This window comes from Bos javanicus, chromosome 27, assembly GCF_032452875.1.
Source record: "Bos javanicus breed banteng chromosome 27, ARS-OSU_banteng_1.0, whole genome shotgun sequence".
Taxonomy (NCBI): domain Eukaryota; kingdom Metazoa; phylum Chordata; class Mammalia; order Artiodactyla; family Bovidae; genus Bos; species Bos javanicus.
The window spans coordinates 40,267,271-40,280,130 of record NC_083894.1 but is presented as its reverse complement, the minus strand read 5'-3'; the positions used below and the strand labels follow the sequence as shown (position 1 = coordinate 40,280,130).

The 12,860-nt window shown below is 45.7% G+C and overlaps 1 protein-coding gene across 5 annotated transcripts in view; it reads left to right on the top strand.

The window, feature by feature from the left end:
• RARB (retinoic acid receptor beta) overlaps positions 1-12,860 on the top strand; it is a 586,842-nt gene that overhangs the window by 404,397 nt on the left and 169,585 nt on the right. Inside the window, exon 1 of one of the 5 annotated variants that reach the window (XM_061404692.1) lies at positions 2,063-2,855. The exons of 1 other annotated variant lie outside the window; for it this stretch is intronic. In XM_061404692.1, coding sequence (XP_061260676.1) covers positions 2,699-2,855 — 157 coding nt within the window. In that variant the 5' untranslated portion in view covers positions 2,063-2,698. Of the gene's footprint in view, positions 1-2,062; positions 2,856-12,860 lie in introns of those variants that run through there. 3 more of the 5 variants (XM_061404697.1, XM_061404694.1, XM_061404693.1) reach the window with 3 other exon arrangements.

Below are 12,860 nucleotides of genomic sequence, written 5' to 3'. Positions count from 1 at the left end.
TTTGGAGCTGTAAGTCTCATGGCGGTGGTGGTTTAGTCGCTAAATCGTGGACCACCTAGCAACTGGCACAGGACGCGGTGCTTTGTGTATCTTTACAACTATCTTCATGACAGGAGTGTTACCAAGTGTTTCGTAAAGTCCTCTGTGCTCCTGGCTTAAAACGTGTGTTTTTTTTTGTAGTTAAAGGATTTCTTATATAAGAAATAAAAAATAAAAAATAAAATAAAATATAAAGCTCTGTTACAAAATGATGACCATATAAAAAAGAGAGTATAACAAGCATGGAGTTTGCGCAAAATCGTACCTCTTTTATCACCCGAGACTTCTCAGTTGCAAGAACTGAGCTTGCTGGGCTGAACACCGTTCAAATGTACCTTCCTAAAAGGGTCTTTGACTCGGTAAGTGTGCGCGATGCATAGTTTTCACGTTACGCCATGAGTGCCACTTAACAACTGTGCTAGCCAAGCAGCACGGGGTGGGTACCCGGCAGGCTTTTTAAAGGCCTGGATGCCAGTGCGCATTCCAACCCGCGCACAGAAAGGAGACAGCAGCCGCCCTTCCCTGGGAGGGGCGCGGAAGCCGGCCCCCTGCCCGCCCACTCGCCCTCCCTGCTTTGTGAGCGAACCCGCAGGCCGGAGTGGAGGGCCACTGGATCACCAAGGGTGTTTTAATCCCTCCTGGAGCTGCTTTTCTTTGACGTCCCCTTGCATCCTTTAAGCAAGTTGTGCAAAATGGCTGCAGGGTGGACTGGCTCTCCCTTTAACAGCTCTCTGCTTGGGTGTATTTGTAAACACCGTGTCTGTCCTTCTCAGTGATGGCTGAAAAGCTTTTCCTTCCTCCGGTCGGTGTGGGAGATGTCAAAAAAAAAAAAAAAATCCTTTTTCTTAAAATGACTGTCTTCTAATAAATAGCCAAGTTTGGAGGGGCTAGGAGAGGTGAAAGGTGGCCCTTGGAGATAGAAAACTTTGACACAATCAGTTCTCAAAATCTGCATTGAGTTACGCAGTGCTGGGAGTGGGGGAAGGGGTATAGCAGTGGCGGGTGTGGTGAGAGGGGTCACCCACCCGCTATTCCAGAACAGAAAAGTGATTTTCATTCAGGCCTGGGGTTCCGGGGAGCTGGTTCTAGTCCTGATTCTGAGCAGTGGGCCTCAGGCAGCCCTGAGCCTCCCTGAGAAGAGTCACAGCTGACTGTCCTGGGATGTGTGCTGTGGGCCGCGCAAGCGCCGTTTCTCTTCGGCCTCACAGCAACCCACTGGGATCGGCAGTCCTATATTCCCATTTTACAGATGAGCAAGCTGAGGCCCCGGGAGGTGAGATCTTTGTCCCAGGTCACACAGCTGCTCAGAGGTTGAGCGGGGTTGGAACCTTGTTCAGTCTGACTCCCGCATGCACACTCTTGATCACTGTGTTTTATGAAACCCTGCATATCTGCGTGATTGCGCGTGTTTGGGGCGGAAGGAACTCCTTCTCGACTGCTTCATATGCTGCCTGTAGACTCAGGATAATTTTTAAGAAATGAATCCAGAAAGCTGGAATTTTACTTCCGAGCCAATGCAGTCCCCTTCGGCCCGCAAGGAATAGAGAGAAAAAGACTATCAAATGGAAAGTTTCTGGACCCGGGCTTCCCCGAGGGGGCGGCTCCTCTCCGTGCTCCAGTTTAGGGCTTGCGGTGCTTTTGCAGGAGTGGAAAAACACTCACGTTACGAGGTGTTTACCAGACAGGCGCACCGAGGAATGTCAAGGCTGGGCCGGGGGCAGGCGAGGCGGGGGCGCGAAGCCAAGCGGAGCCCCCGACAGCCGGGGCGCAAAGGGCGGGAGCCGGCGGGCGGCGGGCCCGGAGCGGCGTCCCGGTTCCGGCGGCTGCTCGCGGCCCCGCGTGCTGCTGGTGTCTCCCGCTCCGCGCGCGCTCCTCCCCGCGGCTCCGGCTCCGAGCGCTCCTCCCGGGGGCCCCGACCCCGCGCGCTCCCGGTGGCCGCCCGGGCCCCGCGCGCTCCTCCCGGCGCCCCCGGCCCCGGCCCCGCGCGCTCGGAGCGGAGGCGCGGGGCGGGAGGAGCGCGCGCCCGGGCCGCGGGCCGCCCGCGCGGCGGGGCTGCTGGGAGTGCTCGGCTCTGTGAGAATCCTGGGAGCTGGTGATGTCAGACTCGCTGGGTCATTTGAAGGTTAGCAGCCCGGGAAGGGTTCACCGAAAGTTCACTCGCATATATTAGGCAATTCAATCTTTCATTCTGTGTGACAGAAGTAGTAGGAAGTGAGCTGTTCAGAGGCAGGAGGGTCTATTCTTTGCCAAAGGGGGGACCAGAGTCCCCGCGCGAGCCGCCCGAGGACGCGGATGCCGAGGACGCGCGCGAGCCGGGCAGGGCTGGTCTGGGCACCGTCCGGGTAGGAGCCGCACCGCATTCCGAAGGCTTTTTGCAGGCGTCCGCTTGGAAGGAGAACTTGGGATCTTTCTGGGAACCCCCCGCCCCGGCTGGATTGGCCGAGCAAGCCTGGAAAATGGTAAATGATCATTTGGATCAATTACAGGCTTTTAGCTGGCTTGTCTGTCATAATTCATGATTCGAGGCTGGGAAAAAGACCAACAGCCTACGTGCCAAAAAGGGGGCAGAGTTTGATGGAGTTGGGTGGACTTTTCTATGCCATTTGCCTCCACACCTAGAGGATAAGCACTTTTGCAGACATTCGGTGCAGGGGAGATCATGTTTGACTGTATGGATGTCCTGTCAGTGAGTCCTGGGCGAATCCTGGATTTCTACACTGCGAGCCCGTCTTCCTGCATGCTCCAGGAGAAGGCTCTCAAAGCATGCTTCAGTGGATTGACCCAAACCGAATGGCAGCATCGGCACACTGCTCAATGTAGGTTTATTTTTTCCCTTCTTCTACCCAGAAAAAAAAAAAAAATGAATTGTCTCTCTTGCATGCAATAAAGACACTGGAAACAAACTGCACTGCTAGCCAGACAAAGGATTTAATGATTTAATGCTGAAAGGGTGTGCTATGCTGGTGTGCATATTGATTCCGTCTGCTGAAAATTTCCTGTTAGATGTTTTCTTCCCAAACAACCCCTCCAGACTCCTGCTCCTCTCCTTTCCAACCCTACCGTGCCTTGAAAATAGTTAAAAAAAAAAATGTGCGAGGAGAGGGGAAAAGTAGAGGGTGACCACAGGACTTTGAAACATTCTTCAAGTGAGGCAGTTTGACACATTTGTACAGTTTTTACTAAGATGTATGCAGAGGGGAATTTCACTTTGTTGTTCTTTGGATTGACTGTGGCTATATATATATATATATATCCCCCCTTGCGTGTTTCAACAATCCAAAGTAATTAAAATATGACATCTTCCTCGCAAGGAATTTGGCCTAATTGAGGTGGCTGCTGCTCCTGAAGTTCACAAACCACCAGTTAAAGCTGCTGCCTCCAGTGTTTTCCTTGTGGAGGAAAGGCAATATTTCTTAGCATTGACCCTGCTGCCACCTTTCCAAGTCACTTTGTTGCTCTAAGAAGTTGCTGTTTTGCTAGAAAACCACTGGCAATGAACACCCCTTGGGCTGAGCCATCCATTATTTCCATATCTTGCAATTCAGCCGGGAACCTGGACGCTGGTTAAAGGAAGGGAAACATAAGTGGGGTAGCCCAGTTTTTTAAAAAAATATTGACTATTTGGTTATCTGATGCTGACGGGGTGCCGAGGCCCGCACTGGTCAACAGTAGCCTGGCTGCAGGCTTGAGAAATGAGCAGCAGTCCCAGAAAACCCCACCTTCGGGTGTCTGCAGTGGGAGCCTGCGGGATGCATTGCTGCCCTGACAGTGATTTAGATAAATGGCTCCGCTATCTATCAAAATGTTTTTAGTACTTTATTTGACAATTCATTGGAGCATTAGCCTGAAAATGACATTTTAAATCTTTGTTTTCAAAGAGGTCAAAGTTTAACTGAAGAAATTGAGTTTTCCTAATAACATGATGGCTTATCTAAAGAAAGGGAAGAAAAAGGAGAGGAAGAGAGGACAATGACAAGATTTAAACTGCCCTCTTCTGAAACTTTTTCTTAAGAATAAAGTCTTGCTTCCAGGGCCAGGAAATCAACAGGTTTCTAGCTGAAAAATCAATAACCATTTGATGCCAACAGTCTGGCTGTCTGACTTAATATTTCGTAGAGCCATAAACAGGGTAAAAAAAAAAAAAATATATATATATATATATATATATATATATATATATATATCTTTTTCCAAAGGTGCCGTCAGTTAGCTGCTCTTGAAATGGCTTTACTTTCCTGGTTCCTGTTTTCTTTCTGAAGAGCTCAAAGAAATTGTTACAAAATAAATTTCCAACCTACTAAGCGATCTTTTAGATCCCTCTGTAGCAATTAAAACAGTATGAACAGTTTCATTTGGAATCTCAGGGAACTAGAGCTGTCTCAAACTTTTTCTTGTGAGATAAAGTTTTAATGAAACGTTTTTTAAGGAAGGAAAAAAGAATGCTGGGATCCTGGCTTCAAGCTATTAGACCTAATAGACGTTTTACAAGTAGACATTCTTCCTTTTGTAATTAACCCTCCAAAAGTGCCTATTAAGTTGCAGGAGTTGGGGGAAAAGCTTTGTTTGTTCTTGAACAAGTTAAACAAGGGATTTGCCTTATCTGGGGAGAGCGAGTGGTGAATGTGCCATTCACGTAGGGGCAGCCGATAAGCAAGAAGTGTTGATAACAGCAAAGTTCAGCTAATCAAAGAAACTTGCCTTCAAAAAAGTAAATAAAGGCATCTGACAAAGGGATTTCAAAAATTTCAGTGTCTTTATTTTTGTAAGCAGGGCAATTAGTGCTTGCTGTGGTCAGTTTCACAAGGGTTTCAACCCCCTATCCCCCACTCCAGGTTACATGAATAGAATGTAAATATCACTTATGCACTGCAGAGTTGGAGGGCTTTTGATGGGTCAGTTTAGTTGTTCAAGTGATTGCATTTTTTAAGCATAAATAAAAGTCCTAACAAAGCTCTGCCATGCGGTGTTTGGCTCAGGGTGGCAAAGCCAGTTAGGGCTTTTGAAGTAAAAGCATATTAGGGCTCCGTTTGTGTAAGTACAAACAACAAAAAACCCCCACAACCTTTCCCATTTTACTTAATGACTGTTTTGACCAGAAGCAGATCTGTTTGTGCTCTTAACAGAGAGGAAGCAGTGGGCAAGAAGGGGAAAAAATAGTACGAAATTCTAACCCAAACTATTTTCTACTCTGAGATCCCTACTTTTTATTATTATTTTTTTTATGGTGTGAGTGTGTGTCTGTGTGTGTGTGGTAATTGGAGTAAACCCTTTGAATGTAAACCATACCAGAAGCATTCCTTAAAAGGTGTTAGAATATTCTTTTTATTTTCCTTTTTAATTTTAAAGACGGAAAAGTGATATGCCAACCAGCTGTCGGTTGGAGTTCAGGCCTGTGAATTGCTTCTGAAAATTCAAAGTCAGGAGTAGCGAGTTACTGAGGGCATGTGGTATGAATAATACGATTTAAGACTGCCCCTGGAGGTGTTGGGAGTCACTAAGTTTCTATTCAGATGCCTCCTGGATTATCTTGGGTTTAGGCTGCTCCAGATGTTTTCAGCATTAATTGCTCAGTGGGCATAGGATAAATCCTAATATTTGTGGTCTAAATATAGCAGTTGCTTTCAGTGAAATCATGAGTGTGACAACTTCTTGGCCCCTTTCCCTGTCTTCTCCCTACTCAACACATCAAAAAACAAAGGAGAAAAAGATTTTTTTTTTTCCAACAAGGAGAAATCACCTGTTTTTAAAAACAGCCTATCAATGTACAATGAAAGAAGGAAAGAAGTACCCTTCCCAAAGTTACCGGACCTGAATTTTTGGTATTAAACAGTATCTAAATCCTCTCCTAGTGAGATATAAATTGGGGTCAAAGTGGCAAAATCAAAGATACCCTCTGAAAGAGAGACTAAATAAAGCCTGACAGCCACCGTATGAATTGAATGGGGTTTTGAATAAATATTTCGGTGAAAAGGCTTAATTGTTTTTCTAAAGTAGGACATAATTTTCTGCTTCTCTGCCACATGACAGTGGTTACCAACACCATCAGAAAAAAGAGAAGAAAAGGGAATTCTGCTTACATCTCAGAGAGTGCAGGTTAGGTCTGTTTGAAAGCAACTGGAAGACTCACTAAGTTTTCCTTCCCCGTAGGAAGAAAGCAACACTAAAATTTTGTCAGTATCCAGATAAGTCGGTACTTCTGGTAGGGAGGCACTGATGTGCAACTTGGGGAGAAAAATGAATAAGTAAATGTTATTACCAGAAAAGGGGAGATTCTAAAAAGTAGGTGGGAATGCCAGAAGTAGACGTGCGCGTCCCTTAAACCTGGGCTGTGGAATGGATGGGAAAACGCCGGGCAGCATTGGATTTCGCAGCCCAAATGCAAAGCCCTCACACCCACACAGGCCTTCCTGTTTTTTGTTTTTTTTCTTAGTAGATAAATGATCAGAATGGCAATTTCTGATAGGTTAGGTGACCTGAATCAGAAGTTTTTCTCCTCATTTTTGAGGCCTGACTCTGACCATGTATAACCAGTCAGTATCATCATGAACTTTGCTTTAAAGCAGAAAAGAAAGTTCTTCTGGATATCAGGTTCTTATAATTTCCCTTCAACATGTTAAGCCCCTGAGATGGCTAAGTAGGAAAGAGAATCTTAACTGTTTTCTCCTTTGTACATTCTTGTGGAATGTAATCGATAGCTGATCTCAGAAGAAAAGTACATTGTAGATGAAGATTATAAATTCTGCACTCAAGGAGTTTATAATCTTTAAAATGAAAACAGTTTTTTAAAGGCTGGGGATTTTTTAAACTAAGAAATTACTGAGAGGAAGATGAAGATGTAAAAGCACATTGCAAAACAGAAAACGCTTCGAGTCCAGTAGGATTTATGAAATAGTAAATTCAGTGTTCATTTTAGGGCATCTTAAAAAGAATCTTCCATAGGGTTTGAGTTACGTATAAGTGCCAATAAATTTATTCATAAATGAGTTTTATACTTTAAATGTTCTCATATAAATTCAGTTAACTATCAATTAAATAGGTTATTTCAGGAATGGGAGTTTTTTTGATGAAAGTTAATCAGAAAAATCTTGGCTGAAAATCTTTCTAAAAGATATTAGTGTGGAATCTTGCCTTTCAAATTACAGGGTAGTTATGGCTATCATACATCTCAGCTTTTCTAGGATAAGCCACTTTCAAATACGCTTGCCACAATTCCCACAGAAGTCACAGAACTATGCCAGATATTCCAGCATTACGACATCTCCCCACACTGCCCCTTGAACCCAGGAGCGGCACAGAAAGCCTTTGTTTGGATCCTATGGTCAGTGTAACTGCAGCTTTCACTCACAGCTTAATTTCTCCATTATAACGGCAGATCGCCCGTGCTTCTGGGTCGTTCTGAACATGAGTTCCTTCTGTGGCAAAGCATAGATCTGTAACTAGAAGGCGTCCCTTGCAATATGGATTTAAGTACTATGACCGAGGTTCTGATGCCTCGTGTGTGTGTGCGTGCCTGCGTGTGTGTATTGGGAGTGCTGGAGAAGTGGAATCACACGCTAAATCCCTGTGTACAAAGCTGTAACAGTTCTTAGCCAGCTTCTTCTTAAAAAGTTGACGTTGGAGGCGGTGGAGAGAGGAGAGTTAACTCCGGTTTCAGATTTATCAGCATCTTGTCTGTAAGTGGCTTGGCCTAAGCACCTCTTGTTAAATAGGAGATGAGATAGCCTGCCCATCTGTAAGATCTAATAACAGCCTCATCACTCAGTATGTTGCCCTGGACGCTCCTCTTTTCCTTCCTGCCTCCTTCCTTCATCATTAAGAAGCATGATTCCCACCCCATCCCAACCTGTTCTAATGAATAAAAAATAAAAGTTGCCAAAAGTTCTCTCCACCCAGGCAGCAGTAGAGTATGCGTTTGCAGGTATGGTATTCTGTTATCTGTCTGGAGCTCCCAGAGCTGCTTAGGTGGGAATTCCAGCAGGCAATGGAACCGCTGACTTGCTTTTTCTCTGGCCTGGTAGGGTGGGGAGCCGGGAGGGGGGGCCTTTCAGTAAGATAAGACTCCTGGTCCCCAGCACGATAAGGCGGGATAACAGGAACTGACGTCAGGAGGTGACCCCGCCCTGAGGAGCGTTTCCTCTGTCGGGGCACAGGCTCCCGGGCTGATGGAGTGAAGCAGGGCCAGCTTGGCGGGGCGGGGAGCTAATTGAACAGGGCTGATCCTGGGTGACAGTGTCCCTCCTTCCCCAAAGGAGGTTTCTCTGAACAGAACAAAGAATAGCTTGCTGGGGAGGGGGTTTAATAAGAGCAGACTCTGCGATTATAATCTCAGTTTTAGGTTGTCATGTACTGGATATTTGTTTCCCAGCTGTGAACAGTCTCCCTCTGATGTCTCCTAAGACGGTCTATCCAGCAGGCACCAAATATTATCCCCCGTGAATCCTGCCAACTCCCCACGTAGAACCAAATGGGCGGGAATTCACATTGTCAGAGTTAATCCCTGGGACTCCTGTTTACTTTTCTAAACTCCAAGTTCCCACCCCCATCAGCAGCATCTGACGGCAGGTTAAAGCCCTGACACCACCTGGCAGTTTGTCCTTTCCTCTTTCCTTCGTCCTTTTCTCCTAAACTCGATTTAAGAAAAGAAAAAAAATTTTTTTTCCTTTTTTTTTTTTTTTTACTGTTTTTTGCCTTTATTAGTGTCTGCAGTTTGAAGTTCGGAGAAGGTAAAATTCTAATGAAAGGATCCTATTTGATTTTTTCAAGTTCATGCCATCATAGTCCACTGTTAAAGATTATGCTCTCTCTTTTTTTTTTTTAGGTTTTAGTATTGAATAAGGAGTTATTCTCCTAATTTGACTCAGATATAGTGAAATGTTTTTGTTGTGGTTGTTGATATTGATCAGTTAATATTGGTCACAGATTAAATGTTATCAAAAAATAGCTAAATTTGGAATACTGTGGTAGAAATGATGCAGATAAGACCAGATAAGATGAGTGCATCAGCTAACTGGAAAATGAAGATTTGAATCACATTTATCCTAATACTTCTCTAATTTTCAGAGCAAATGAAGACTTGGGTAATAAATCCCTTGTCTCAAAAATGTTAAAGCTTTTGGGGCTACAGTACCTTTGTCTTGTCATTTAAGTTCGTGATTACAAAAAGGCTGTTTCAGCTTCAAAAGATTTTTTAGGGTCTGGCCTATTGGAAAGCTTGGGGGTATAATTAACTAAAATGGAGATGGAGGCAAGCGAAATTTAGTTCCTGATGTTTTAATTTAGCTCAGTACTGCCATGTGTTATTGAAGAGAATTCTTAAAGGCAAACATAATTATTTCATTATGGTCCTCAGAATGCTTTCATTGGCTTTAATGACAAGAAGCTGTATAAAAAGGCATACATTTTAATTAGTCCTTCTTATATTTACATCAGATAAATAACAAATAATTGATGAAAAACAAGTCTTTGGGATGGATGATTTCACATAGTGTGCTGGTTACAGTTTAACGATGAAACATTTCTCTGTTGCTTTGCATTTTAATTATCCAGACATTACAGTAGTGGGGCCGTGGAGCTAAAATACCATTGTTGCCATTTTATTAAAAAAAAAAAAATCATGATTAATGCCTGTGAATCAGAAGCGGGAAAAGGTAGCTAGAAGCATCTCTCGGAGGAAGTATATTCCAGTCCCATTAATGTTACTACGTTTGTTAGCGCTCATTTTGATCACTTTTATCTTTTACGCTTCATCCTTTGGGATTAAGACTGTCAGGGGTCTCACCTGCGTTTTTATGATCACATCTCCTAAATCCAGTGCTCTCTTGCTTGCTGCCTGTGCTGAAGACTTGGCTGGATGTACCTTGCCAAGTGTGGACTGGAAATCCAGAGAGCCGCCTTCCAAGGGACAGGCCCATTTTACCTCTGATCTTCTAGGAAAACCCATTTCCCATGATCCATCCGTTTTGGTGTACAGAACACTAATTGTTATTATTGATTTTAAATTCCGTGACCATTACAAGTAACCCAGATGACTGGCAGATAAAGGGTAATAATCCATGGAGTTCTGGAACTGGTTCATGTTTGTCTGGGGTACTTTATGTGATCAATATTAACTGCCCCATTGAAACTAACTGCTGTATCAAATAACAGTCAATCAAATGAATGTGCTTAGAGATTATTTATTGAAAGCTCTAATTGTTCACTGGGGCCCTGCTTATAAGAGGGAACAATAGGAAGCGGAGACGCGGCGAGCGGGTTTGGATGTGCTGGGAAAGCTGGAGGATGCAAAACTCGTCTTCTGCTGCGTGGGCCAGGGGTTTCTAAAGGCCCAGGTTGTAAATAGCCTCCCAGGAGTTCCGCTGCCACCTGTGCGTGGGGAATGCTCTGGAGAGGTGGGCGGAGTGACTTCCTGGCTCTCAGCCCTGGGGCCGTGGGGTCGTCACTCCGAGAATTTCACGGCGGCCTCTCCGCCTGCCCGGCACATACATAACTCCGTGAGCGTATCTCCACCTGCGGTCCCCGTGCTGCGCCTGGCCTGAGGAATAGCCCGTCTGGACACAGGATCAGTTTCTATAGCCACGAAATGGGACATTGCAGGATTTGTAGCAACATTAGAGATAACGTCAAGGAGGCTTCTGCCCTGCCCTGAAGACACACGGAGGTCCCTGAGTCGTCCTCCTCTGCTTTCAGCCCGAGGCTGTGACTCACCTGCCTTCACCAACAGCCATGGTGTCAGCCGAGCTGGTATCTGTTTCCTGCGTGAGATGGTTCCTCTGTCTGTGGCCCATTGCCAAGGGGACAGTACTTGCCATGTCAGTGGGATAGCGCTGCGGTCTTGATGCAGTGGCATCTATTCACCAAGCCCCGGGACTGAGTGCAGACAGTTGACTTTTACCCCTCGGCATGGTCACCCTCGAAGCTGACACTGTACACTTCACCCAGGGCTCTGTCATTCAGGGATGGGTTAGATCTTGCAAAGGCCTGTCCAACAAACAGCTCTTGGGTGTCTGCCATATGCCAGGCTCCCCCCGACATGTCCCGGTGGCAGGGGAGGGACCCCCAAGGTGAAGTCCACGCCTCCCTTGCTCTTTGGACTCTGCACGTAAGGGAGAGACTTGTGTACACACGCCACGGTGACACGGCCCCGCGGTGACACAAACACAGGATCTCCTTGGGGCTTTGGAAGTGGGTTTGATTACAGACGGAACTAAACCCACTGAGAACCAGAGCTCGTGCCTAAGGAGAGGATCACACAGGTTACACATTTTTGTCACAAGAGGCAGGCAAGAGGTTTTTCTGGGTGTAGCCACCGTAGGTACGTTCTAACTGCAGTTTACAAAGCAGGGTTTTAAACTCCGCGATGGAATAAGGGCATACCTTCTGAACCTGCTTCTTGAAGACTCACAGGATGTTTCTGGAGTGTTTGTTAAATAATGTTTTTAGGGGGTTGGGTCTGATTAGATATATTTTTTTAATCACTTCTTTCTAAAAAAGTTTTCTTGGACGGTAGTTGATTCACCGGGCTGTGATAGCTTCAGGTGTACGGAAAATCAGGTGTACAGTGAATCAGCTACACGTATGCATGTATCCATTCCTTTCCAAACTCTCTTTCCCATAAAGGTTGTTACAGAATATTGAGTAGAGTTCCCTGTGCCCTACAGTGGGTCCTTGTTGATTATCTATTTCATCTATAATAGCGTGTGTTTGTTAATCCCAAACTCCTAATTTATTGAGTTTATCCCCTCCCCAGTTTCCCCTTTGGTAACCCTAAGTCTTGTGTTTGAAATCTGTGAATCTGTTTTGTAAATAAGTTCATTTACATCATTTAAAAAAATCAGATTCCACATATAAGTAATAGCATATGATATGTGTCTTTCTCTGACTTTCTTCAGTCGGTATGGTAATTTCTGGGACCATGCATGTTGCTGCAGATGGCATCGTTTCGCTCTTTTTTATGGCTGAGACGATTCCGTTGTGTATACGGACCACATCTTCTTTATCCATGCATCTGTCGACGGACGTTCAGGCTGTTTCCACGTGTGGGCTATTGTGTCACTTTTTATTTATGATTGTTTTTGAGACTTTCTTGCTGTATAACAAAGTGCCCCCCCCAAACTTAGTGATCTAACAGATATTACCTCAATATTTTGTGGATGGACGGGGCTCAGCTGGGCAGATCTTCTGCTCCAGGTGATGTCCGCTGAGGCTGCACCCCGCAGGGCTAACATGGGCTGGGTGCCCGGGGCCAGCAGTGGACGCTGGCTGTCGGCAATAACCCGAGAGGGGGGCCTAGAAGCTCCTGGGCCTCGGAAAGGCTGGAGCAAAGCTGGCACGTGGTCCCTGGGACTGCCTGCTGGTAGGGGAGCAGCTTGGCCCAGCCCGGCTCCCGTGCAGCCACCTCTCCATGGGGGAGTCCGAGAGCATGCCACCGTGTTTAATCTATACTGCGGTCGTCACATCGTGCCCTAGAACCCGAGAGAACTTGAGGAGCTGCGGTAGGTTCTTGGTTCCTTCTTTAGGCTGGTTAAACACTTGACGAGACCCTCCTCTAACCGTGGTCCCTACGTTATTATCACAGACAGTCTTGTGAGGCAGGGATGATTTGCCTCGTTTCACAGAAAGGAAAATTGAGGCTCAGAGAAAGTGAGTTTGATAGCAGTGTGACAGCGGAGTGAGGAGTTCCTGCAGAATGTTTGTGCCCTAATAACACCACGTGTGGCCCACGGCGTGCTTTGGTTTTGGAGAAAGGTGGGAGAGAGGTGAAGGACTGGACCACAGAATTTCCTCTGATTCCATCATTTCTCTCATAAAAGACACAGCCTGTT